This window comes from Plecotus auritus (assembly GCF_963455305.1).
Source record: "Plecotus auritus genome assembly, chromosome: X".
Classification (NCBI taxonomy): Eukaryota; Metazoa; Chordata; class Mammalia; order Chiroptera; family Vespertilionidae; genus Plecotus; species Plecotus auritus.
The window spans coordinates 141721460-141748322 of NC_137784.1; the positions used below are offsets into that span (position 1 = coordinate 141721460).

Sequence of the window (26863 nt, forward strand, 5' to 3'; positions counted from 1 at the left end):
ACGCCTGATTGATATATGACTGCAATGGCACTTTTCCATTTGACATTCTCTCTCTCTCTCCCTCTCTCTCTCCCTCTCTCCCTCTCCCTGTGTCGCTTAAACAACAGCCCTAACTTTTGTGTGTTGCAAATATAAAAGGCAAGCCATGTGACAGAGGGACAGAAGAACAAAAGCATTTGGAAGTAACAGGACCTCTTTCTAGCTCTCAGAAAAGTCTGAGAAGAAGGGAGCCCTGCGTTTCCCCCAAGGTAAGCAGGAAAACAAGCGCCGGCGGCTTGCCTAGAAAATGACTCTTTCCAAACCGAGCATTTCATCCTCCTCTCCGACAGAGAGACAGCCTTTAAATGCCACTTAAATTTGCATTAATTTAATTTGCATTATTCTGTAGCATGCTAGCATTGTGTTTTTTAAATGAACGGGTCTTTGAAGTCTGTGACAGAACAGGGGAGCCTCACAGAGAGGCTGGAAAATCTCTCTTGCTTTGACTTAAATAGATTTAATTTTCAAACTCTCTGCGTAGTTGGATGGAACTTTGTAATGGTTTTTATATTTGACCCTGTGAAAGGAGACTGAGAAGCAGCAAGTCGCAGACATGGATTCCGGATTCCCCAGTATCTTCCCCACTACCCTCATCCCTCTTACAATGGGGCACTATTAACGAAGGCAAGCCTTCGAGTTTAAAAGTGCACTGTTTACTTTTATTACTACTTATGTATGCTGCTGATCTCCTGCCAGGGCTCTGCCGGAGTGCTTAGGATGACTTCAAACAATAGGCAACATTTATTTCTAGCTTTCTGTGTCACGATTTGCAGGAATCCCTTGCACTCTTCTCCCAAACTGCAAAGACTTTGCTTCCATAGATGCAGTCAGGAGCACTGTGGAGAAAGGAGGATGGATTTACTATATGATTTTGATTGGGCAAAAATTCCGAGGAAATGCATGCTGTTTGACTTGGCCTTATTGCAAAGGGTTATTTTTAGTAGTCTGCTTGTCCCTGCAGCAGGACCGATGCTACGCTGTCTAAGCAGTGACCGAGAAAGGATGCTGTCACCAGCATAGGGACCAGGACCTATAGGAATGACTCACCTGAGGAATATTTGAAGAGTTCTTTCAATCTCCTGAATACAAGTTCTCTGTTTAAGTGAACAATTGGGCTGTAGTAGGCCTGTGCATAGCTCTTTCTTGGGGGACGGGAAGTTTGTGTACAGAATGTTAATGACTCAGAATGCCCTGTAAATGAAGCTCATTGTAATCAAGGAGCCCAGATAAACCTGCATGGAAGAGGCAGACTCCCCTCTCTACTGAGATTCAGGTGCGGGAAAAGAAGCTATTTGGCAAGATGAGAGTCCCAGGTTCTATTCTTTGCAACTGTCATTAATAACAAATATGGATGCTATGAAACATGTCTCTTTTCATTCCGAATATTAGTGAATTTTAATTACAATGATCTGGCATTGTCCAATTGCTCCAACACATAATATTAAATACCAGGTGCATTTGAAAACATAGAGATGCCTAAAATGCAGTGTTGGTTGTGGGTGTCAACCAAATATAGTGGGGTCCGGAGGGACTGCATTACGTTTCTTGATTGTGTCTTTAGATCGAATGCAAATATCTGCCCATTTTCTTCTCACCAGTTTGACTTCTAAAAGTAACTTTGGGATTCTACTGACCAGTTTTCATTGTGGAGCAGAGACATTGGGAAGCTTTCTGATTTTCTCTAATAACTAGCCTATCAGGTATTATTAAAAGAAAATCTGGCTTTTCAATGAGTTAATTTACAAGTTTGAGATGTTCTCTGTTTGAGAAAGCTTTTAATCATGGTATGGATTCTATTGCTACACATTTTAATGGTGATTTTTAAAAACTGCTGCTGTTAACAAGGAATTCAGCCGAATCACAAGAATTTTCTTAAACTATTATTCAGTATTGTTACATAAGAGTGTCTGAACACAAAGTAATGTTTTGAGTCATATACTTTAAAATACATTTAGTTCAGGTAAAGGGAAAACTGATTGAGGCCTTCTTGATGACTCTGTACTGAGCAGTTGACACCCACAGATAGAAACATGCCTTTGTAGTTTTGAATTTTAATTTGAATTCCAATGACAAGGAGAAAATTAATATTTTTTCAATACATTTAACAATTTCCAACTCGTTTATTTTCCTGGGTCCTTGAAAAATGTGGTGAGCTTCTCAGAATTATGGCCACCAATGGTGGCTGGCAATTTTCCTCCATTTCAATAACTCACAATTCAAGTACTATTATTCTTATTGGTTAATTATTCATTCCATCATTCTTCTAATGAATTATTCTAGTCCTGATGAATGCAAAGGTGGATGAGACATTGTCCCATGCCAGTGGGTAAACTGGGCAATGACTTCCTTATTACAAGGAATCATTTGAAAAATCTGCTACTATTCAGATTTACTTGAAATGATTGCCGATTATCAATGAGTTTTCTTACCATTTATGATTAAGGCATTCCTGTTAGGACTTTATCACTGGATTCTGGGTTCACGTCACTTGCGTAGCTGTGATGGCCTGTATCTTTCCTGCCTAGGTAGAAGAAACCTGGGAAAAGGGCAGTTAAACCCTTCTCTGCTCCCTTGATCACTGTTTAAATAAAGGACCACATGCTGTGTTTATCTCGGATGGTTGTGCATCACCTACTCAGAAGCTGCCATGAGGGCTACTTGATGAATCACTGAATAAGAAACATGTACAGAGGAAGATGCAGTCACTATCTCCCATTATTTACTTGTCCTACCCCCAGGATCCAAACCAATGACCTCTGGGCCTGGCCTAAATTCAAGAGGCCCCTGAGAAGAAATTGCCAGAAGTTGTGCTCCAAACCCACACAGTGTTGCTTTTAAATAATCCACTCTCATGTTTTCTAACATGGGTAGGTTACTGGGAAAAAACCATCAGCAGGGTCCTTGATTTGGTCCTTATCAGCAGATAATCATCCCCACCCCAGTGATTGGATTAAATGCCTCTGATTCCCTGGAGTGCCTGACTCACCCTAGCCAGCCCTCAGCTTCTTGGCCAGCAGCCTTCCAGCCCATCCTCACCTCTTCCCATGAATCAGTTAGTGCTATTTTGTCCAGACCCCATGGCTGGGCCAGCGGGAGCTGAAGGGATGGGGAGGCAGGTGGAAGGACTGAGAAGTGCTAAAGCAGAAGGAAGGTGGGTAATGCAAGGGTGGGTGAGCTCCAGGACCCAGATTTCTGTGGCCTGCCATGGCTGTGATCAGCTGTCATTTCCTCTTCGTGTATGACACTGTGCAACATATTAAAATTTCTCTGGGATGGTATGTTTGGAATTCCTCTGATGCCCCACCTCACCAACTTACCCGGACAATAAAAGCAAGGTTGTAAGCCTTTGAACAGCTGGCAGGCTATATATTTCCTCTCTTTCTTTCGCATAATCTAATTCAGAAAAGAATCCAGCTAGACTGGCAGTGCCATGTCTGGGTACTTGTTTCCTGCAAGTGCTTCCTCCACAGCCTCCTCCAGCCCGCCCTGGAATCTTCCTGGGTGGCATGTGGCTTTTCTTTCTTTTGCTCTCCACCACTCCCACCCCGCCCCCTTTTCCCTTTGCCTGAGCTCCTTCCATTGTGAGCTTGCCCTTTGCTCTGCCCTTCATGACAGCCTGGGTCCTGTTCCTTGAGGTCTCCCCATCTCCATAGTATTCCCAGGATGTCATTCTTGGCAGCAGCTCTGCAGGGCTGATAGCATTGGGGGGCTTTTGGAGCCTTGAGCCTGAACCCACTCACAGAAAGAAGCAGCCACATGGCTCGGCTGCCCTTTAGGCTGCTGAGAGCAGGGCTGGAGTGACCCGGGCTGGCAGGGATAAGCATACCATCACAGTGACCCGCACATCTCTGGCAAAGGGCTGAGGGTGGGAGTGCTATGGGAACGCCTGGGTGCACTTCGGCCTACATTAAGAGAAATGTAGTTATTCTCTCTTTCAGAGGGAGAGACAAGTGACTTGAAACAAAGCTCCCTGGATTCTTGGGCCCTGCCCTACCCTGCCCCCCTTTCTCTGTCCTTCCCACATTCTCCTCATCTCAAGGAAAAAGAAGGAGAGACAGAACTTTTAATTTAGTTAACATGGGCCTGAATGTCTTTATGAAACCCATTTGGTGAAAGGGAGAAGGGGGAATGGATCCTGGGTTGAGCTGAACTAAAAATGCATGGGATTGTGGAGATGGGATTCTGTTTTGTTTTGTTTTTCCCTTCTCTTAACACAGAACAACAGATGGGTTTATGAGTTGCAAATGGAAAAAAACTGGACTTTTCAATTAGACATTCACATTTAAGAGCCTCAAATAATCCCCTCTGTGCAGCATCCCTCAAAGATGCTGCTAATGTCCTTGGTACCAAAAGGTATTAAACAGCAATCTACAATGCAGCTTCCTATTCCTTTTCTTTTCCTGGGGGCTTTGGTAGTCTTTCTGAATTAGCTAAAGTTCATTAAAAGACCCAAAAGAAAAAAAAATTAACACAGCTGAATTAAAATGAGTCTTTTCCTGTTAGCTTGACAAGAAGGGGGGGGGGAGGGAGGAAAGAAAAGAAAGAGAAAAGAGAACCAACTCCCCTCCTCTGCCACTTCTTGGATTTTAATATGAATTATTCCATACAAGTCCCTAGGCTAGAGGATCTATTTAAAGACGCCTGGCAGCATGAAGAGAGAGGGTAAAAATACAACCACTCTTTTGTCCATCAAAGGTTTTCTTTGGGAGGACATTAAGAGCATTCTTATTTTCCTGTCTGCCCCTGCCAGTGGCAACATTCCAGCTGGTAGTACCCACTCCTCACCCATCAGATCAGCAAACATGAACTTCTATGTTTTATTCCAACAGAAAACAAAGAGTGGGGAATCCTTCTGAAACCCCTATGTGTGTACAGCAGGGTGGGAGAAGCTGGTACTGAAATGAATGCTGGTTTGTCTGTGCAGGTTGCATGTGGCAAATTCACATGCCCACACATTTGAGTTTTTTAGGAAGATTGTGCCGATGGCATTATTTTGTGGTGCCAACTGCCCTCACATCTGCAAAGCTTTTGTGTGTGTATTCCTGCCAATAGTTTGCTTGGTAGCATTCATGCTTACTGTCCCCTTCATGAGAGTCTGATGGATGAGCATATATTGCTGAGAGTCACACCCCCTAGACCCATTTTCAATAGTCAGAACCTAACACCCTGGATAGGGTTCAAAGTCTGGAACAACTGCTTTCTTGTTAGAAAGAGTGCTGACTCAGAAAATTCAAAAAGTGGGTAACTTCAGTTGACGATATATCCCCAGTGCTTATAATCAGGAATTCATCCAATCGGGGTCCATTTCACCCTCCTGTCCAAATCTGCACATGAACATTAAACTCAGTTCTATACAATTTAGATACATTTTCCTTTTTGTTTTTCTACAAAAGCTAAGAATTTTTCATGTAATTTTCTCTCTTCCAAGGGGACTGGCTAAATCCCAACTTTTTCTTTTAAGCTGTGATCCAACCAATTGCAATATCCTTCAAAAATGAAAGGGCAGCAGGTTAATACATTTAAGAAAGTTGATGAGCTGTCAGAAAATGCTCAGGGGTGACCTTTCTGCAGTGTCACAAACCAACAATAGCCTTAAACATGGAGTCTCTTTCCATTCTTTCATCAATAGGGAATAAAAATAAGAAAGCAGGTCATGGGAGAAGTAACAAAACAGAGGGAAAGGATTATTTTTGATGTTCAAACTTTTCCACTACAGATTTTCAAATAGCACAATTTCAGAAAGGAAAACTTCCCTTAATTTCACGCACTCCCTCCCAGGAAGAGTTTGAACTCTGAAGTTGCCTTCTTTACCTGACTTTAGAAAAGGATGTCCACTCTTCAAGTGAAAAAGAAATCCTCCATCTTCAACTCTAAGTAAAATGTAGGCACACAAATGCCTATTCAATGGATGGGAAGAATCAAAGAAATCAAATCCTTAATCAAAGTTCAATTTTTCTTTCAAACACAAGGCAATGTTTTAGGACTTGATACATTTTGTGATTTCCCCCCCAAATTATGAGAAATTACTCCTTTTCGGAATTTAAAATTTTTTGAGCTTTGAAATCTAAAGGCAGCAGAATAGAATTGTTGCAGGAGAATTACCAATCAAACAGAAAGCTTTAGTGTGCGTGGTTTAAGCAAAGCAAGATATAAACAGAAAACCAACAACCTAAGAAGTTCAGAGTTATTAGCAATATAGGGAAACATATTTTTATGTGATATCATTTTAACCTTACTCTTTTGACATAGGTCTGCATCTACAACTGTTCTTGATTGCAATAAGATTGAGTTCAGTATTCAAATCCAACCATTGGGAAGAAAAGCAAATTGAATGGGAAATGGGAAGACTGCATTGGTCCTATTGTCCATGCCCCATTTCTAACTAAGGGCTCTACAGCTGTTAAGTGAGATCACTACTCATTATTCCACAATGTTGTTATGGGTGAGGAGATTCAAATGAAGCTTTGGAAACACTTTGCTGGAGACTTTGAAGAAAAGCCAACATACTCATTTGGCTCCATGGTAAATGGGAGCTTGTTCCCTGAGCTAACACTGGTCACCTCTCTTCTCCTAAGGCCATACCACAGCCAGCAGTCCAGTAGCAGAACCAGTGTCAAATCACATCAGGCCAGGGCATCCAGAACACTTGGCCACCTTTTCTTTTCCGCAGGGAGATAGTGTATTCATGTGTTCTGGCAGGACAGTCCCTGGCTTGGGTTCTCAGAACTCTCCTCTTTTCTTTCCCCCAAATGGTTTTTATTTTATTTTATTTTTTAATATATTTTATTGATTTTTTACAGAGAGGAAGGGAGAGGGATAGAGAGTTAGAAACATGGATGAGAGAGAAACATCGATCAGCTGCCTCCTGTACCCCCCTACTGGGGATGTACCCGCAACCAAGGTACATGCCCTTGACCGGAATCGAACCCGGGACCCTTCAGTCCGCAGGCCGATGCTCTATCCACTGAGCCAAACCGGTTAGGGCCCAAATGGTTTTTATACAAAGATGAATGGTTAGAATGTTTCTCATTCCTCACATGAAACCCCCTTCCTAGGAGGAAGTGGGTGAAATAAAGGAAACTTTTTCTATCTGAAATTGTGTATTTGAAATCATTGAAAGTGCAGTGGCAGATTTTGAACATCAAATATAATCTTTCTGCTCCGCCAGTGTGGCTCAGCGGATGAGCAATGACCCATGAACCAAGAGGTTGCTGGTTTGATTCCCGGTCAGGGCACATGTCCAGGGGCCATGCAGGAGGCAGCTGATTGATGTGCTGCTCTTACACCACATTGATGTTTCTATCTATCTCTTCCTTTTCCTCCTTTCCCCTCTCTCTAAAAAAAATCAATAAAAAACATTTTTAATAAAAATAATCTTTCCTCCTTCTCTTCTTTTACTTCTGTGGCTTCCCCCTCCCCTATTTTTATTATTTTTTGATGAAAGGATGGAAAAGGACTCCATGTTTAGGGCTATTGTTGATTTGTGACACTGTAGAAAGGCCACCCTTAAGCATTTTCTGACAGCTTGTCACCATATCAGTCACAGTTTTTAGTCGACTTGCAGATTTACAAAAATAATCTAAACTCCTGGAGGAAAAGTCTTTAACTGTATCATGCTTTTTGACACATATGCAATCAGACCTGGTCATTTCCAATTTATGAAAGGTTTGTATTCTAAAAGTCTGTTAGTTATGTCAACTGTTAAGAACTCAGAGTGAGTCTTTCCTTAGAAACTATAGAAGCCCACAAAAGCTCAGCACAAGATCCAAGTGTCATACAAAATGGGCAACTCTTATAGACCCAAGTTCCAGCCCAGGATTTCACAAATGTACCTCCCCTAGCACAAAGGTTTCACACCTAGCAGAGTGCCTTGCTCTTATTCATTCACTAGTGCCTCATTCATTCTACATCTGCTGAAAAGACAACTATAACCAATTTTCCTCTTCTATCCTGAAGCAGAGCATCACAAATGATGATTTGTGTCTCAAGCTCAGTCTAGGAATATGATTCATTCATAGAAATGTACAGGAGTGTTGAACTCAGCCTATATATCATCATCATCAAATGAAAAAGTTTAATTCTAGCATGATTGACTACTATTTGTCTTTCCTCTCTCCCTATTTGGTAGATACTGGGGAAAAGCACTACACATTTTAAGACAGCTTTAAGAGAAATGGGAACTGGTGAAATACCTTCACTAACTGCTTCCTGTTATTAGTCACATATTAATTTATGAATCATATTGGTTTTAAGTGCTATTTTTATTTCAGGCCACCAATATGACCTCACCAAGGGGCAAATTCTTATAGCTTGGCCTTCATTGTTGCCTCAGGCACTGCATTAGAACTTGTTTGAACTTTTTTACAATCATTAACTTCTTGGGTAAGGTAGGAACTCTTTCTGTAGCATTGATTTGGAAACTATATAGCCACAAAGCAGGTTCTATACTCTGAGAAGCTTAGATATAGTTAGAGAATATTAGAAATGTGTAGAACTATAGAAGCATCATTCCATTCATTTTGTAGACAAGGAACCCAAGTCCCAGAGAAGTCAAGTGATTTGTTGAAGATTGCAAAGTCAGTGATGGAAAGGTAGGACTCAAGGCTTGAGGCTCCTCAGATCAGCCTTCTTTCTACCAGGTCATGCAACAATAGAGTGCTCTTTATGTTTCAGAATGTAGTGAAATAGTTATCTAATATTTCTGACAAATGAGTGTAAAACACTTGGAGATGGGATACTAACAATGTAGTCTAGAAATAGGTTTGGGGAGAGAAAGATGAAAGCTGTAGATAAGTGAGAGTTTAGATAATAATGAAATGTTCCTCTGGATTTCTTGAAAATCAAAATTTTAAGTTTCAGGCATCTCGAGATTGAGTCCTCCCACACCAGTTCCTTCCCAGACAGTAAATTTATTCAATCCAAGGATCATCACCAGAAATTACTTCTAGTCCCAGTCCTTTTTTTGCACCCCTATTTACCCTAAGATTATAATTTATTACTTTTCCCCTGAGCTATATTTCTCCTTTCCTTTTGTTTCTCCCATCTTTTTTCTTCCTGCATCACCATCACTGTTAAGTTTAGCCATGTTTGGCTAGTAATGCAGGTTGGGAGAACAGAGGGTCCTACGGTATACTAGACTGGAGGACTGCTGTTTAATCATCCTTTTCTCCTAAGTCGGCACAACTGAGGCAGGTACTGCCTCACATGCTCCTTCACTTCTGATTGTGGTGTAGACACCATAAGACAACAGAGGCAGGAGCAGCTCCCCCGCCCCGCCACATACACACACTGACTTTATGGCTCCCCACCCTTTGAGCTACCTGGGGCTGGCAGGCTGGAGGCCTGGCAACATTCATTGTCAGTACTACTGCCTTTGGCTCAGCCCAGGCTTGGCTTCTTGGCTGCTACTGATGTGCTGTCTGATAAAAATAATGTCAAAACTCATTCATTGAGCGCATGGGATGCTTTATAGAGTCCAACATGTTGTTTACAGTTTATAAATTAAGTGGGAAGAGACATCTGACTTATTCTCCAAGGCATCTAGTTGACTAGATCCAACTGGAATTCTTTGAGTTCCCGAGAAGGGGTTACTTAGCATTTCACAATCCCTGATTAGACCTTGAGTTTCTTGCTTTTCTAATCCTAGTATGAAGAGTTATCTAATGGCAACCTTTCTTTCACACTTAAATCTTGGATTTTTTTGGCAATTCCTTTGAGAGAGGCTCTATATTCTGTCATCTTTACTTTACTCATGCCTGATATGATTGTTTTAAATTATAGTAAATATCAAATAATTCTGTCTGTTACACTGACGCCATTCCGGTGTTATTATATTTTATCTGCTTAATTTGATATTCTTAGAAATGATGCAGTGCATGTTGGACACAAATTAGATGTTAAGGGAGTTTATCAATGTGTCCACAGAATAAACCAGGAAAACAACAACAGGCCAAGACTCTTGGCTGGTGGATGCAATGAGCTGAAAGAGGGAATTAGGATAGGATTTATTTTTAACCCTGACCCTTAACTTTTATCTCCTAGAACACAAGCAGGTGCTCAATGAATGTGTTGAATAAATACTTATTGAAAGAAACCACAGGAGGCAATATCTGCATATATTAGTACTGAAAAAAGCCTGGGCAGGTGGGGGGAGGGTCTGAATACCAGAGCGCCACCCATTTACCTGGCAAGCATGGCAAGATTAAGGCCATTCTTGGCACCTGTCACTTGTCTTAGCCTGTTGCTGGAATAACTTTGCAAGAAACCAGCACTTTACCCTCTGCCAGGCAGGTCAGCCCAAGAGGGAGCTGATTTGTAGACATAACACCATCTCTCACCCAGGAGGCTGGACCCATTGTAAGCTCTGCTATATTATTTCGCTGAGGATGACAGGTGGGAAAATCTGGGCACCAGTTGTTCTTTTCCACTGGTATCATTTGAAGGGTAGCTCCAAAGTCGGGCACGCCATCCTACGTGCCTCTCCTGTCGGCAAGAGGTCCACATTGAAGCTATTAGTATGTGGGCTCTGTACACTGGCCAAGTCCATGTCTCAGAGACTGTACCCAGAGCACAGAGCAGCCCTGGGGCTACTGAGGTCAGCAAGAGAGTCATTCTCTTATTCAATCCATCTTTGGCTGGGCAGAGGTTCTAAGTCTTGATAGGCAGCATTTGATTTTTATGCTATGTGGCTTTTTAAAAAAATGAAAGCAAATTGGAATTAATTTAATTTTGAGAAAAATGACAGAAGCTCCTACAAGACAGACATAGATGTCCCTAGACTTCCCTAAAGTCGAAATCTTGAGTGATGTAAATTCCCTTCATTTTCTATTTTCCTCTTTGTATTTCCCTCAGCACTCTGCACATTCTCACCTATGTACACCCCAACCAACACAATGTTTGGACAACTTGACTTAACATACCTATTTTCTTGAGAATTATGTTTATTCCCTCTTTAGCACAACACATTGAATCATTCAATTTGAACACTTACAGCAAAAATCCCAATGTTATTTTGCAAGAATCTTACCATTCTGTTTTGAGGTTCTATGAATTCTGTGGCATATTTATATTGCTGCTTGCATTCTTATTTCAGAAGTCAATATACAAACTGAACAAAAAGTATCAGGCTTTGTGAATGTGTTGAAATGAAAAACCTATTATTAGTAGTGAAGCAACATTTCCTCTGTCATTTCTTTTATACTTTCAGGGGGGTGGAAATGAACTGTACTTGCAATTCAGGATGTTGCTACTAGGTAGCAGTAGTGCACAAGAACTAAGAAAAGACTAGCAGGTCTTACTATATTTATAAGAAAAATATGATACTATTAAATAATACTGACTGATTTAAGCATCCACCAACTTAATTATTATTTTAAGCCTATCTTTTAAAATAGAAAGTATTATTTTAAAATAAAATTTTGGATAGGTATATATTCACAAGTTCAAAAGTCTACAGATTAAAAAAAGGGTACACAGTGAAGTTTTTCTCCCATGCCTGTCCTCCAACCTCCATAGGTAACTAATTAGATAGTTTCTTAGGTACCCTTCCAGAGCTTCTCTATGCAAATACAAATAGACACAAATATATATTCTTGTCCCTCCCTGTTTTAACAATACAAATCTGTAGAGTTTGTGCATTATTTTTATATAGTTGCATAGTATTCCATTGTATGAATGTTGTATAATGTATTTAACCAGTTCCCTACTGATGGATATTTTGTGCTCTATTTTATGCTATGGCAATCAATGCTATAGTGAATAACTATATGATTGCATGATCTCATGTGTAGGATAATTCTCAGAAGTGGAATTTCTGGGTCTAAGTTATATACATTTATAATTTTAAACGATATTGCCAAATTGGCCTCTACAGAATTTGTATCAATTTAGATTTCACTGTCTCTAAAACGCGTCTCTTTCCCATAGCCTTGCTAACAGGGTGCATGATCAGACTTTGGAATCTTTCTAAAGCTGATTTTCTGAACAAAATATCTCAAAGCACTTTTAATTTTCATTTCTTTCAGATGAGTGAGCATACCCATCTTCTATGTTTAAGGACTATTTATATTTTTTATACTTTCTTTTCTGTGGAGAAAATGCAAACGCCAACAAATATAACTATATATGGAATTTTGTTGCTGATGTCGTTGCTTGGTTTTTACTATGATGCTATTCATGTTTTTCTTTCATTTGTTTTGCTCATTTGACCATATCTGCTGGCCAGGGCTCTGAAGAGAAGGAGCTGGCAGTGGGAAGGGAGGGGCAGGACTAGACTGTCTGCTTTCCCCCTTATCCCTTTGCCATTGGCTGCTGGGGAAAATATCTGTATGCTGGAGTGGTGAAAGGAGAAATCTAATAAATTCTCTTTCTGAGACTAATTAAGGCTTCAAAGAGACAGATAATCCACTTGGGATAACATAGTCATATTTAAACTCAGGAAATGGTCAGTATTAATGCAGCTTCTGAACATCGAACCCCCCAAAAGCACTGGCTCTTTGAACTGAAGTCTTGGTGAATTTCAGTGTAATGTGCATAGGAAAACCTAGACTTTTGAAATGAAAACAAAAAATGCTCTTCTTATCCTTTGCTGATGTGGAGCTTTGGGCTCAGTCTTGATCAAATTTAATGAGATGTTTCCATTAGCATGCACATAAAAGAAAATGGCACAAAGTTGTATGAAAAGATGGTCTCCTCAACTTTAGGGTTTCTTCTGCATATGAAGACGGTGGTAATTGAATCTATAAATATCAGGTAGTGACATTTTAGAGCAAGAGGGAACTGCATTTGCCATCTTTTTCAACTCCTCTACTCTACAGGTGAGGAAACTGGGGCTGGTACAGTTTAAATGAGCTGTGCAAGGTCCCCCAGATAATTAATCACAGTGCTAGGGTCCAGGTAGGTCCCCTTGATACTGATCCCTGCTCTTTCTTCAATTTAAAGAACTCCTGTGAAACACGCTGAGGTTTTGTCATTGCCAAGGATGTGGTGCTCTAAAATAGCCCTATGTAACACATACTTTCCTGCTTGGGATCCCCTGCTCCACATTCACAAGGCAGCTAACATGTTCTTTTTGTTTTGGATATAATGTTAGATTGCCCCCAATTTTCCTAAATGTTTGAAAACATTTTTTATACTCTATATATTCTGTTGTGATAAAAAGCATCAGTGTTGGCTATGGGTTATTGAAGTGATTTGGGGGGATCTCTGGACCCCAGTCCTTAGTCCAAGAGGTATATTTAAAAGAACAAAGCAAATTTCAGGAAAACTGGTATAGCATGATCCCATTTTAATGGTAATTTTCCACTCCAATGACCACTTATTTTTTTCAAATTATGCCATGTGCTCAGGCTACAGAGACTGCAGAAATGTGTGACTGTATTGGCAAATACACATATTGTTATGACCACACTGGAGGCCAGTTGGCATAATGTGTATATCAGATGCAGTTTGTCATTGATACTGGGTGCCATGTGGCTTAAAAGAAAAACAGGATGAGCCTAGATCACAGAACTGGAAAACTAGGTGGGTGGATGGGTATGGACTTAGAAGTGGAAAATGTATTTCCTTCACATGGGAGATGGCCTGTGTTCATTAGTGCTGACCTTTCTCCTTTCTATCCCTGTAAGCTGACGTTGACAAAAAGCTTACTGAGAAACTGAATAGAGTCTACCAACCAGGAATAAGGATGAGACCACCCGATTCAGTTATGCTGTGGCCAGAACCACATGTTTAATTTTTACCAGGGGTTGAAACTATTCTTGCTTGTAGGAACATGGACTCCAGCAATTAAAGTCAACACGTACTCCCATTAAGCCATTGTTTCCACTTCCAAATGGTTATAAATATGTAGCATAAGCTATGGAGGGGGTGTGGAAAGGATGACAGTTTATGCTAATGACACTCTAGAAACCAGTATTCTCTACTTGAAATGACATGGAAAAATTCTACTCAATATCTCCTGGGTTCCGTTAGTTTTTCTCAGTAAATGTTTCTGGGGAAAATAATTTCTGTTTTCATTCCAGCTGTGCAGCAGATAGAGTGATGATGGATTGCAAGTGCAAAGAGTAAGACAAAACTCTGGCATACAAAGGACAATGACAACCAGAAAGCTTCAGCCAGATCCTGCCCGTTCCTTGGAAGGAACTGGATCCTAGGAGGTGAAGGCATTTCTGATTTTTAGTCCTCTGCCTCCCTCTGCTGTTCCTCTTGAGAAGTTTTTCCTTACAACAATGAGAAATCATGTACTAGCTGCATCCTTTTCTATGCTCTCCCTGCTGGCACTAATGGGAGATACAGACAGCAAAACGGACAGCTCCTTCATGATGGACTCAGACCCTCGGCGTTGCATGAGGCACCACTATGTCGATTCTATCAGTCACCCACTGTACAAGTGTAGCTCAAAGGTAAGACCAAGATCTCTGTGAGGGTAGCATTACTTCTAGAAACAGGAGAGAAACCAGATTCCTTTGTCAGGGGATGGAGAACTATGATGATAGCTCAAACCAGAGCTGTCCCACAGAGCTTTTGGGAGAATCATGCGCTTACGGTTTCTCACCATGCTTTGCGCTTTGGTCAGTAAAGCTGCCTAATTAAGCATGTGTACACGCAGCCAGCGTCTCTCTTTTCAGGCTGCTCAAAGTCAGTAGGAAAAGCTGGAAGGTTCTCACAATAAAATTGTAGCTAAACAAAAGATAGGATGGGTGTGTTTCATCCTTGGTTGTGAAATTTATGAGCGGTAGTATCCTTTTTCAAGAAAGAAAAATGGAGTCTATAAGTTATTTTAACACTTTGTACCTCCACCGGTAATAAAGAAGAAAGGAATGAGGCAATGTAAGAAATATGGTTGAGCAGTGAAATGTACTCCTTGAGGGGCTCTTCACAGAGTTTCCTGATGAAATAGTTGGTCATTGGCCTTGTGGTCCAAGCCTTTCTTCATCTTCTATGTTTATGTAAAAGCTAGAGGCCCAGTGCACGGATTTGTGCACTGGTGGGGTCCCCTAGCCTGGCCTGTGGGGATCAGGCCAAAACTGGCAGACTAACATCCCCCGAGGGGTCCCAGAGTGCAAGAGGGCACTCTGCAAAGTTGCTGTCGCCTGGCAGCTCCTGCATTGAGCATCTGCCCCCTGGTGGTCAGTGCATGTCATAGCTACTGGCCGGTTGGCCAGTTGGCCAGTCGGCCAGTCGCTTAAGCTTTTATATAGAGAGAGGTTTTCAAAAGATAAATGGCAATTTGATCAATTGTCATTTTTACATTGATTATCCAAATCACTCTTGTTGGAGTAGATTGTATGATTTTTGCACAGGCAACCTATGTAACTGATGTCTGAGTATTGAGACAAATTGTGGGAAGGAATACCATGCTTCAAAGATCACCAAGAGTGACCAGCCACATGGACCACCCAGAAGAGCAGAGAAGAGCAGACTTAGAATGAGAATTCTCATGGCTGTCACTGTCCCAAACAGTCACATGAATGAAATTTGCCCACATTTGGTAAATAAGAATTTGTTTAGGCCAACCTCAGAGATTTTCACTTTTAATCCTGGAACTAAAACTACTTAAACATTCTCATATGGCAAATATTTTTTAAATTACCAGTATAATTAAGAAGTGTTTGTAATATCAACCACTAGAAGTAAGACCATATAAGTAAGTCTCTCTACCCTCTATCTAAAAACATTGCAACTTCTGTCTGCCTTTAAAATTTCCATAACTTGTCTGATTATAGCCCAGTGATGATGGCTTGTTTACATTTGGGGGGATAAAAATTTGAGTTAAATTATTTTAACCATTATATTAGTAAGATCTACGACTGTGGGAAAAATTAGACATAAAGAGAAAGATTGCAACAAATAAAAGAGTTGTGTTACCAAACAGCACAAAGGGTATTTGTCCCAAAGTCCTGCTTGTACCTAACAAAAACTTTCTGTCTCTTATTTGTACTTGTAGAGCTAAAAAAAAATTGAATAAACTTAAAATTTTGCAAGACCACAGTCCCTTCTTAGGAAATAAAACTAAAACAAATTGAAAAATAAAGATGGGATATGTTTTTACAACTGTGCTCGGAAATGGACTGAAACAATTATTAGCTTCTTTCCCCCCACTCCCACACAGCACTAGCTAGGATTAAGTGTTTCTTATTCCATGGGTGATTTCTCCCTCTGTTGAGTTATCCTTCATAATCATAATTCTTTTTTTAAAAAGGAATTAAAATTATTTAAAAGAAAGTGTTATTGTGATAATAAGAAGGAACAGAGAAACAGGAGCATCTTCAAAAACAAAAGAACAAAATCTGGAAATATTTTGTGAAAGGATGGAGGAGTGCCTTAGCAATTATCACATTAATTAAGGAAAGGTCAAAGAAGAGATGTCATTAACTCCAACACAACAAAATCACAGTGTTTGAGCATGAATTCTAGAAACAGACCTTAGTCTACCTTTGTTCACCTCTGTTTCTTCCAGAATGCTATGGTAAATAGTGAAAAATTGTGATAATAAGAGAAATGTTTGTAATTTCATGGAAACAATCTGTTCTCAAATATACCAAACTATCTCAAATATAGCAATAGTTTTATGTAAATGGTGCTTGTAATTAGAAACCTTTCTTCTTTGGCCATAAAATATGCCTGGCAGAATCTCAACTACCTAGACCTTTCCTGGATTAGATTTTCTTTATGTATCCATGAACAAAAACTGGTTTTCATTTTGAATTATTCTATAATTCTTAACTTTCACAGACTCAGGTGGTCTTCTCTCTAGTGGGTCTCATTTAACAAAACTGTTTGTCTTTCTAGACTTGGGATAAAGCATTTAACCTCTCTTTAGAAAATAGCCAACAGGGGTCTTTACAAAGAGGAGACTAGGGTAGATTTTTCCTCTCTGCAAAATTTTCTCTCAACATGATGTTCAAAGGCCATTATTTACTAAATACTTGCCTGCTATTTGCTTCTCGATTGTTAATCCTTCCTGACTTACATTTATCCAATATTTGCCCTTAGGAAGACAGATGAAGGGGAGCTCGTTATCCAGGCTTATTGAAGGGAGGGCACCTGCTTGAACAGCTAATATATGCCAAGCACCGTATAATATATAATCTAATCATTGCTGACAAACCTGTGTTGGAAAGCATTATCACTCCCATTTTACTGGCAAAGAAAACTGAAATCTGAAAGAAGTATTACGTACATTGCTCAATGTTATATAGCGCAAGAGTAGCAATGTCTGCCTTGGAGCATTCATCTAACAACTTGGCTTCATATTGGAGGAAAGCAAACAGAATGCAGAAGCTAGTATTTAGGAATCCAGGCTTAACTTCTGATCTGCTGGAAATTATGACTTATACTCAGTAATCTTTCTAGAACTAGAACTAGTAGTGAAAGCTTTTCAGGGAGCATTCCATGAAACTGCCTGTTCCCCTAGCTCTAAACTTGCAGCTGGCCAGCCCCAGGGGTCTGTTGCCCCACTCCTAGCAATTTAGGAAAGAGCTGAAATGGATTCAGGCAGAAAAGACTGGCTACACTGGTCCACTAAGGAGGTCAGAGTGGCCACAGATTGCGATGTGCCTGGTGGCATGTAGTGGTGACACCTCCTAGGATTAGGTACAAAAAAATTCTGAGTGGCAGGTTCATTTACAATCTTGCCTGAAATTCTAAGTGAGTGAAAGCTATAGAATAAGCAGGCAAAAGGTCAGCAGTTAGTGGAAATGAGCTGTCTGGGGCATCTTTAAAGGAATTGAGGCATTCCACACTTTTAAGTGAGAGAGACCTGGCTTCAAATTCAAGGTCCACAGGTTGCCAACTGGGGAAAGAAGTAATTATTTGGTACCTCTGTTTCTTTGTTGAATGGAGCTATTGCTGTCTACCTAAATGTGTGGGCATGAGGATTGGTTATAATATTTATAAAGCATCCAGCACAGAGTCTGGCATATGATAGGTATTAATAAATGATATTATGATCTTGATGACAAAGTTATAAACTTGACAGGTGTTTAGGCTCACTTTTCTATTTCTGTCACTACTGTGACCTCAATAACTGTTGGGATCTCCTATAGCCTTAAAGGATTAGGAAATTAAACCTCACTGTAGTTCATGTTGAACAGAGAAATTTGGCAGTGATGGGGAGAGCATGCAGAAAAACAAAGTAAATGTAAGCCACTGTGCTAGGTGCTAAAAGGAGGGATAAAAGTCAAAGAGAAACAGATTCTGCTGTCTGACCTCCCTTCCCAGGTGAGAAGAGGAAAGAGGGACTAGAGGGGGTCACTTTTGGATTCAGTCCAGGGAGAGGTATTCAGGAACTGAGATCGGGAAAGCAAGCTGGTGGGACAGTTCTATGAAGTCTGAGTTGGATGAGTAGTGAGAGATGGTGGCCCTGGGACAGGGGTGTGGAACCATGACATAAGGTTGTCTGAACTCTGAGGGGCCACAGGAGCTGCAACAAAAGAGAAGGAGGAGGAGGATTCAGGAGGCAAATCCTGGGAAAATTCCCAGAGTAAAAAGGACCTGGCATGCCAAAGACTGAGCCTTGGGGTTGGGAGGAAGTTGGGAATATTGAGTTTATAACACAATTAACTATCGGGGAGGTAAGACTTATTTTTTTTTAAAGAAACAAATGTATACTGAATTCCTACTACGTGAAGGCGTTGTGGTAGGTTCTAGAGGCACAAAAATAGAAAAAATACAAAGTTTTAGCTCTCATTTTACAAGTAAATGGATGAGAGAGGGAAGGGAAGTATTCTGTGTGCAAAGGCCTAATCATGTCCGATTGAGTTTTTACCATAGTGAAGGGACCAGATTTCAGTTGGAGTTTGCGAAGTTCACACCCACCCTATGAAAGCTCTCATCACCACAACCACATCCCCAATAAATACTGTTTCCTTCCCTTGGTTGAAATTTTGCTGATGCCCTGAGCCTGGCACGGACACTTTAAAGGTCTAAAGGTCTACCTGGGTCCCTGGAAATGAGTTGAACAGTCATTTGTTAAAGGTGTTGGTAAGGGAAGGTTTAGGAGAAACATGGGTAAATCTGGTTCCTGAGGAAAAAGGGGTGCTTCATAGGGTGTCATGGAATATAAGGTGTACAGTGTTCACTGCTGAGAAAAAGGAAAAATATGTTTCTCACTCAATTGGGGTAAAATAACCAAAACTCTGTTCTTGGATGGGACAGGTGCATCTGATTCTTATACTGATGGAGACATCTAGTCAGTCATGGCCTGAGCCAGGATTCACAGGGGTTCCACATGACAGAAGGGGAAAGTGACTTTAGGGATGGTAATAATCTTTCAACAAAGGGTGATGAAAGCCATCTGTGTTTGGGATTTCTCTCATTCAGAAGATAGTTGTGTATTGCAGAAAAGATATAACTGTCTAAGAACCATGATAGGGTCACCAGAGGGAGCAGAGGCCTGATGTCTCCAGTGCATTCTTTGGTCTGGACCCAGGAATCACTGCAGGCTACAACCATCACAATGTCGCTTGAACTTGCCCATGATCAACTTGAACATCTTATGAAAACTAAGGGCTTGACAGGCTGACTGTCAAGGCCTAACAGCATAGCGCTGCATTTAGGAGAAAAGGCTCAGGAATTAGGCTGTGTTGGTTCATAACCCTGACTCTCTATTGCACAGCTATATGACTTCAGTCATATCCTCTGCCTTTTAATTCCTTAATTTGTAAAATATGGAGAGTTTACCTTCTGAAATGATTATTAAGAACTAGGTTGCATATGAAGGGCTTGGCACAGTGCCTGGGATCTGGTAAATATTAAATACATGTTATAAATCATCATCCTTACTATTTTTTTATTACCCACGGACCTTTCTATTACTCTTAGCCTCAGCACATGGAAATCAGATAAGAGCGTGAAGGAGCCTGTTCTTGAGCAAACACTCTGAACCTTCATATTGGAAGAAACTGACTTTCATATCCAGCTGGAGCCAAGTGACAAGGTTGGGGAATACAAAGTAGCTACTGGAGGAGTTGACTAGCTTCTTAGCATCAGGCCACTTGTTTTGGACACATAAGATAATAACAATTAAACTGGACCCAAAGCATATAACATGTATCTGTCACTCACCTGGGCTGTGAGAAGTCATCCAAGCATGAGGAATATGTCAACCACAAATTGGGGGCCACCGTGTTTTAGCAGGTGACCTGATGTTTAAAAATGTCAAATGTTTACTGAACTGAGGGATGAATTGGTTAGGAGTTAGAGAGTGTGTGGTACTATCCAGAGACTTGCTGGAAGTCCCCAAATCACTGGGGGATAGAGCTGAGTGAGGATCTTGACAGTGAAGAAGTTATTATTTAAGACGGCCATGGATCTTAGAAGATTCAGCTCTGTGTACGCTTGGAGATGGTGATAATGTGTCCCAAGAAGCCCATAAGACAAACGTCAGACTTGTACGGAAATGATATGTAGTTAGGGCTTCTAGAGGCAGGTCTAATCAGAGAATGGTGAGTTGGTTCATACCTCAGGAAAACATCTTAATATCAGGATGCAGGGCATTATAGTGATTTAGACCAGGGGTTTGGTTTTAGACAGACCTGAGTTTGACTCCAGCTCTGCCTTTTATCAGATATATGAGTTTGAGCAAGTTACTTAAACTTTCTAAATCTTCATTTACCTTATCTGTAACAATACTACAGATTTACTTTTTAGCATAGGATTGTTATGATGATTAAATGGGATCAAATGTTGTAAGTATTCAATACATTTTAGTGCTATTGTTATTATGAATTAAATGGTCACTATCTGGTGATCCATCTGGAGCAGGGCCTCTCAAATTTTAACAGGCCCAGAGCCTTGCTAATCAAAGTGTGGAGGTTAGCCCAGCAAAACTCACATACACCAAAATCTTATAAGAAATGCAGAATCTCTGGTCTCAGAACTACTCAATCACATTATACATTTTAACAAGATCTGATTTATATGCATTTTATAGTTTAAGAAGCTCTGGTCTGGAAGAGGTCAGAAGACGTTCATTAAATCTGTAACACAGGTGAGGCATGGCAGAGACTAAAATGTGGCATATCAAGAGTGAACCTGGAGAGCAGATATTTACCCCTTTCATTCCTTACCGACACACATTATGGATCTTATCTTACACACTCCCCACTTCACCTATCCAACATACACAAAATTTAGATTTTAATATAGTTTTCAGCTTTCAGATAATATCTATATACTGGGAATCTCTCAGAGAGTAGATTTGCGTGTGTGTGTGTGTGTGTGTGTGTGTGTGTGTGTGTGTGTGTGTGTGTTGAGAACATTAAGGGCCCAATAATTGTTTCATAGTCTCTTCTTCAAGGAAAGAGCATTTTAATGTGGCAATGGAGGGTAGTTGAGATTTCATTAAGCAGAGCTAGGAGAACAGGGTATTCCTAAAAGAGTAAAGACACGAGCAAAAGTAAGAGGCAGGGAAATTCAGTATAGATCCATGAACTCCTAAGTAATTAAGCTTGATCATAATAGGGAGTGGGTGATGTGAATGAAAACAGTTGTAAGAAAGACTGGAAAGATATGTGAAATCCATGTCATAGAGGGCCTTAGTGCCTGTTCAGGATTTTAAGTTTTATTCTGAAGGCTGGGAACAGCCACTGAAGGTGTTTATTGTATGTCTGTGTATTCTCCTTGCCCAGAATGAGGGGCCCATTGGATGTGGCTCCAGAGTCTTCAGTGTTGGAGATCTTGTCCTTCAGAATGACCTGAAGGTAAAGCTTGAGAACCTGAAAACTTTTAGTGAAATTACTACCAGTTTAGTTTTTCTACAAATGGCCCTACATTGCTGACTGTCATTTTACAGACCAAGGCTAATTGCCTGATCATTCAAGGTCTACATTTGGTTTACCTGTATGTGTGTCATTTGGGGATGATGCCCCACCATGTCTTTGCTTCTGAATTAAGTCTGTTGGCATAGGTTCACTGTATCCATCCAGACTCCATTTTAGGAGGTTATTCTATGAATAACTGCTTAATCTGCCTAATAGATGATCTGCATTAGAGATTAGTAAATTGAAAACCACTTCTTCAAAATGAGATGTCAAGGAGCTCTTCCCATGTACTGGAAGTTGTGTGAAGAAAGGACTGGGGAAGACCTTGGACTCTCTTTCATTAGAGCGATAGGATTGGCCCAGGTACTACTGACCTATGGCATAATCTCTCAAAATCTATTTCAGATCATGTTAGTTTCAACTATCAATGTGAAGAGCAGGCAGGATAGAATCAAAGTTTTAATAAAACCCAAATGGGTTACAGCTGTTATTTTCTCTCCACCTCTGATCTTTCAGAGAAAATAAATTAATAGGTCTAATTCAGTTTATCTTCACTAAGCCTTGCTGGTTGTTTCCTAGTATCTCATATTCTCTTGGTTGCTAAGAGAGTGTTGGATACTGCCCAACATCTTCTCAGGTAATGATCTATAATTATCAGCTTCTCTTCCTGTTGGAAAGATGGGCAGGCCATTTCCTTCTTTTAATCCTTGGGTGTTTAATTCTGTCCTATAGGATAATGTCAAAGATAATAGCTGGTGGAGTTTTTTTATTCTTCTTATATATTTTATTTCTAAATATAATATTTAAACCTACAAAACTACCTTTATCACAAGTCTTTTTTAAAAATTTATCTTTATTGTTGATACTATTACAAATGTCCCCTTTGTGTTTTTTTTCTCATTGACCCCCTCCACCCAGCACCTGCACTTCCCAGGCCTTTCACCACCCTATTGTCTGTGTCCATGGGTTATGTATATGTGCATACAAGTTCTTTGGTTGATCTCTTCCCACCTACCCACCCACCTCCGCCTTCCCTCTGATATTCCAGTCTGTTCCATGCTTCTATGTCTCTGGATCTATTTTGTTAATTATTATTAATTTTTTAAAAATATTTTTATTGATTTTAGACAGAAAGGGAGAGGGAGAGAGAGAGAGAAACATCAATGATGAGAGAGAATCATGGATCGGCTACCTCCTGCATGCCCCTTACTGGGGATCGAGCCCGCAACCCGGGCATGTTCCCTTGACTGGAATAGAACCTGGGACCCTTCAGTCTGCATGCTGATGCTCTATCCACTGAGCCAAACTGGCTAGGGCCGGATCTATTTTGTTCATCAGTTTATTTTGTTCATTCGATTCCACATATGAGTGAGATCATGTGATACTTGTCTTTCTCTGACTGGTTAATTTCACTTAGCATAATAATATCCAGGTCCATCTTGCTGTCTCAAAGGGTAAGAAATCCTTCTTTTATACAGATGCATAGTATTCCATTGTGTAAATGTACCGTAGCATTTTTATCCGCTCATCTGCTGCTGGGCCCTTGGGCAATTTACAATAGTTAAGATTTGGTGCATTTTTAATAACAGCTATTAACTCCTAAATACCATGAAGTAAATGTCAAATGGTTTCACGTATATATGTATCTTTTTTTCTTTGTATTTAAATAGTTCCACTTTTTATATTCTTATTGTTAGTTCTGAAATTATAGGGCAACTTTTTCTATCACTTAATATGAAATTCAACAAGCAAAATCCTCCCACATTAACATGGACTCAGGCTCCCCTCGTCTCCTGTGTCCCACTAGATAGGATTATATAGCTTAAGGAATCAAGTGGCCCACCCTACTCCACCAATGGCTGCCACTTTCAGGACACCAGGATTTATATATGAGATACATAAATGAGCCTCAGCTCCGTCCTCTTAATCTTTATGCAAAATATTGAGTGTGTGCTTATGTTCATTGTTCTGGGGATAACTTTGGTAGTTTGCACCAGATTCTTAAAGAAGTCTGTTTACTAAAGCCACATTAAGAGACATTATAAAGAATACACATCCTCTCTTACTTCAGCCTAAGTTTTATTTTCATACTAACCTACCTTTGGAAATGGAGTTGGTTAGAATGAGTTAATATTTGCCTCAAATGACCTGAAGATGTGATTGCACAAATCTTAGGCTCCCTCAATGTATAAACCCAGAAGTGTCATTCCAGGGCCCAAAATGTACCTTGTTTCTATTTCATGCTCTTGTTTCAAGTTGTATTACCTAGAATTATTTTTCCTAAGTATCACTCAGATTATCCTTTTGTTTTCTTCTTCAGAAACCATATTCCTTTTGTTTAGAAATTCCCTTCACATAACAATTTTTTTTCTGTAGTTATTCTTTACCCCCTGACTTTAATTTGGAATGACTTTCTGCATTTTAAGGCTCATAAAGTTGACATCAGGCCAATGGTAGACTGCCACCTGTCTGAGGATATTTCTTTGTTCTTTGATTTTTATTCGCACATCATGGTGGTAGGCCTTATTCAGTTGTTCTAAACTCTGAGTGCACTTAAAAATCACTTAAGGAGCTTTGAAAACCACAAAGTCTGGCTCTGTCTTCAAGGATTTTAACTCAATTGGTCTGAGACAAGGCCTGGGTGTGGACATTTTAAAAATAAGTTTTACCACATGAGTCCAACATGCAACCAGAGTTGAGAGCCACTGATCTAATCCAGCAGGAATGGGCAAAAAGTATTAGGTCCTTGTAAAGGAGGCTGTGTGACCTGGCTGGGGTTTGGCATCTCCACATGGTAACCACCTTTCTTCTCTCCCCAGATGGTGCTTCTGGCCAGGTGTGAAGGACACTGCAGCCAGGCATCACGCTCCGAGCCCTTGGTGTCCTTCAGCACTGTCCTCAAGCAGCCCTTCCGCTCTTCCTGTCACTGCTGCCGTCCCCAGACCTCCAAGCTGAAAGCACTGCGGCTGCGCTGCTCAGGGGGCATGCGACTCACGGCCACCTACCGGTACATCCTCTCCTGTCACTGCGAGGAATGTGGCTCCTGAGACCTGCTGCTGAGTGGCTTTTGGATGGGACAACCTCCCTCCATCAGTGAGACAATTCAATCAGTCATGGACAGACTGGCAAGAAAGAAGTTAAGGCAAAAAAAGATGCAGCAATTCCCACGGGATTCTGAATATTTCAGTAATAAAGACTTTACATGCTTGTTGACAGAGAGAGATACTCTGGGAACCTGTTGTCCATTCCTGTCTCCTTTCCCTGGTACAATTTCTTTTGCTTCCTTTTCAGATTCAGGCATCTTCCCCTTTGGTGCTGAATGTTGTTTGGATTTCCAACAATTCAGCATTAGTGGGAAAAGTGGGGCCCCATGCAAGAGTGGGTCAGACTGTCGCTGTTTGGTGCAGATTAGGGAAGCATTCACTTTGGAAAACAGGAATGCCCAATTCTTCCTGGGACATCAGCTAATTTTTATTTATCTTGTCATTTGGTCTAAAGTTGCCATTGCTGCTAAAGGTTCCCAATTTGAAATTCCAGGCATCAAGCATGTGGGTATGTTTATTCAAGTTCAATCACAGCCAGCTGACATTCAAATAATTAAACAGATTCTCTTATACGATGCTGGGACTCCTGATAGCTGTAATTACTATTCAGAAATGACTTTTGGAAAATAAAGGTGGCATAAGAATTTGTCACCTGAAGGCTCTCTCGGATAAATTATGGTAAAACTTTGTAAGGGAGCAGACTTTTAAAGACCTGCACAAATACAGATTCTGCACTGACTTTGAAAAAGGCATATGTGTACTAGTGGCCTGGAGAATGCACTATACTCATGCATGCAAATTAGACAACCAAGTATGAATCTATTTGTGGGTGTGCTATAGCTCTAGCCATGCTGCAGGCATTTTTCTCCAACATCCACTGGGCCATGTGAAGCTTGCTGCCAAGATGGTGGCCTGGCTCATCTTCTAAACATTTGGTTTAAATATATTTTGGTCTTTGAGACTCCAAATTTGAATTATTCCCATGTTGTGAAATAAAAAGAGAGTATCGTCAAAATTCGGACTGTGTAAGAATTGTTTTTTCCTACTAAATATCTTACTTTGATGCATCCCTACTGTATGTGCATTGTGGTGGTGGTGGGGTGGGGGCAGTCCAGAAAAAGAGGGAGATAGGGTTCCAGAATGCATGGTGGGGCATTTTTAAATTTGGCTTTTAGTCTCAGAATATAGTTTATTGAATGAACACAAAATCTGATGCATTCTGGCTTCCTTAGGCACTACAAAATAAAATGGAAAAGTTATCACCTATTTAATTTCTTCACTTTACTCAGAAGAGAATAAATATTCATAAATGAAGTCCGAAGAACCAGAAAGAAGATAAATTGTTCACTACTATGGTTTCTGTGTCATTGACCATCCAGTGCTGTAGGTCCGATGATACTCCTGAGCATTACAAGAATATTCACAGTGCTAACATAGTGCTATGTCTGCTTTAGGCATCTCAACACTAACCCAGACTGGCAATTCAGTTTCCAGGGCAACCTTAACACCATGCTGTCCTGGCTCACCAGAGATGCCAGTGCACCCCACTGTTAGTACAGCCAACCTGTGAATTACTTTTCCTGTAGACATGATGATTTTATAAACTCGTTGGCATAGCTTTCACACATTTTTTTTTAAAAATCCAGCAGGGTTAAATTTGTATTTGTGACTTTGGAACAGAAAAAATCTAATGCTATTAAGCCTTGACCTTAATCTTAACCTTCATTGTGACGGAGCCAGGCAGTCCACTAAATTGGCGGTTGTCTCATTCTGAAGGCAAATGTGAAATGTTAATTTGGACCATTATATGAAGAAAATTTTTGTCATAAAAAAGAATTAAATTTAATACCTAAAGTTAAATGGTTATAATTCTTAACTGATAATGAAAGTATTAACCGTTGGTCACATTTATAGCTATTCTTTCATGTCACTAATCAAAAAGTGGAAATAATACTGTAGCCTTAAAATATATCTTTCTGGCTTTGAAAACTCAATTTGCTTTAAGAGTCACATGGC

General features: G+C 40.3%; 1 protein-coding gene across 1 annotated transcript; it reads left to right on the top strand.

The window, feature by feature from the left end:
* Positions 1-25865, top strand: NDP (norrin cystine knot growth factor NDP). Its single transcript, XM_080652906.1, has 3 exons — positions 1-248; positions 14061-14441; positions 24623-25865. The coding sequence occupies exons 2-3, from the start codon at positions 14268-14270 to the stop codon at positions 24848-24850; spliced, it is 402 nt and encodes a 133-aa protein (XP_080509032.1). The 5' UTR covers positions 1-248; positions 14061-14267; the 3' UTR covers positions 24851-25865.
* Positions 25866-26863: the final 998 nt, after the last annotated feature.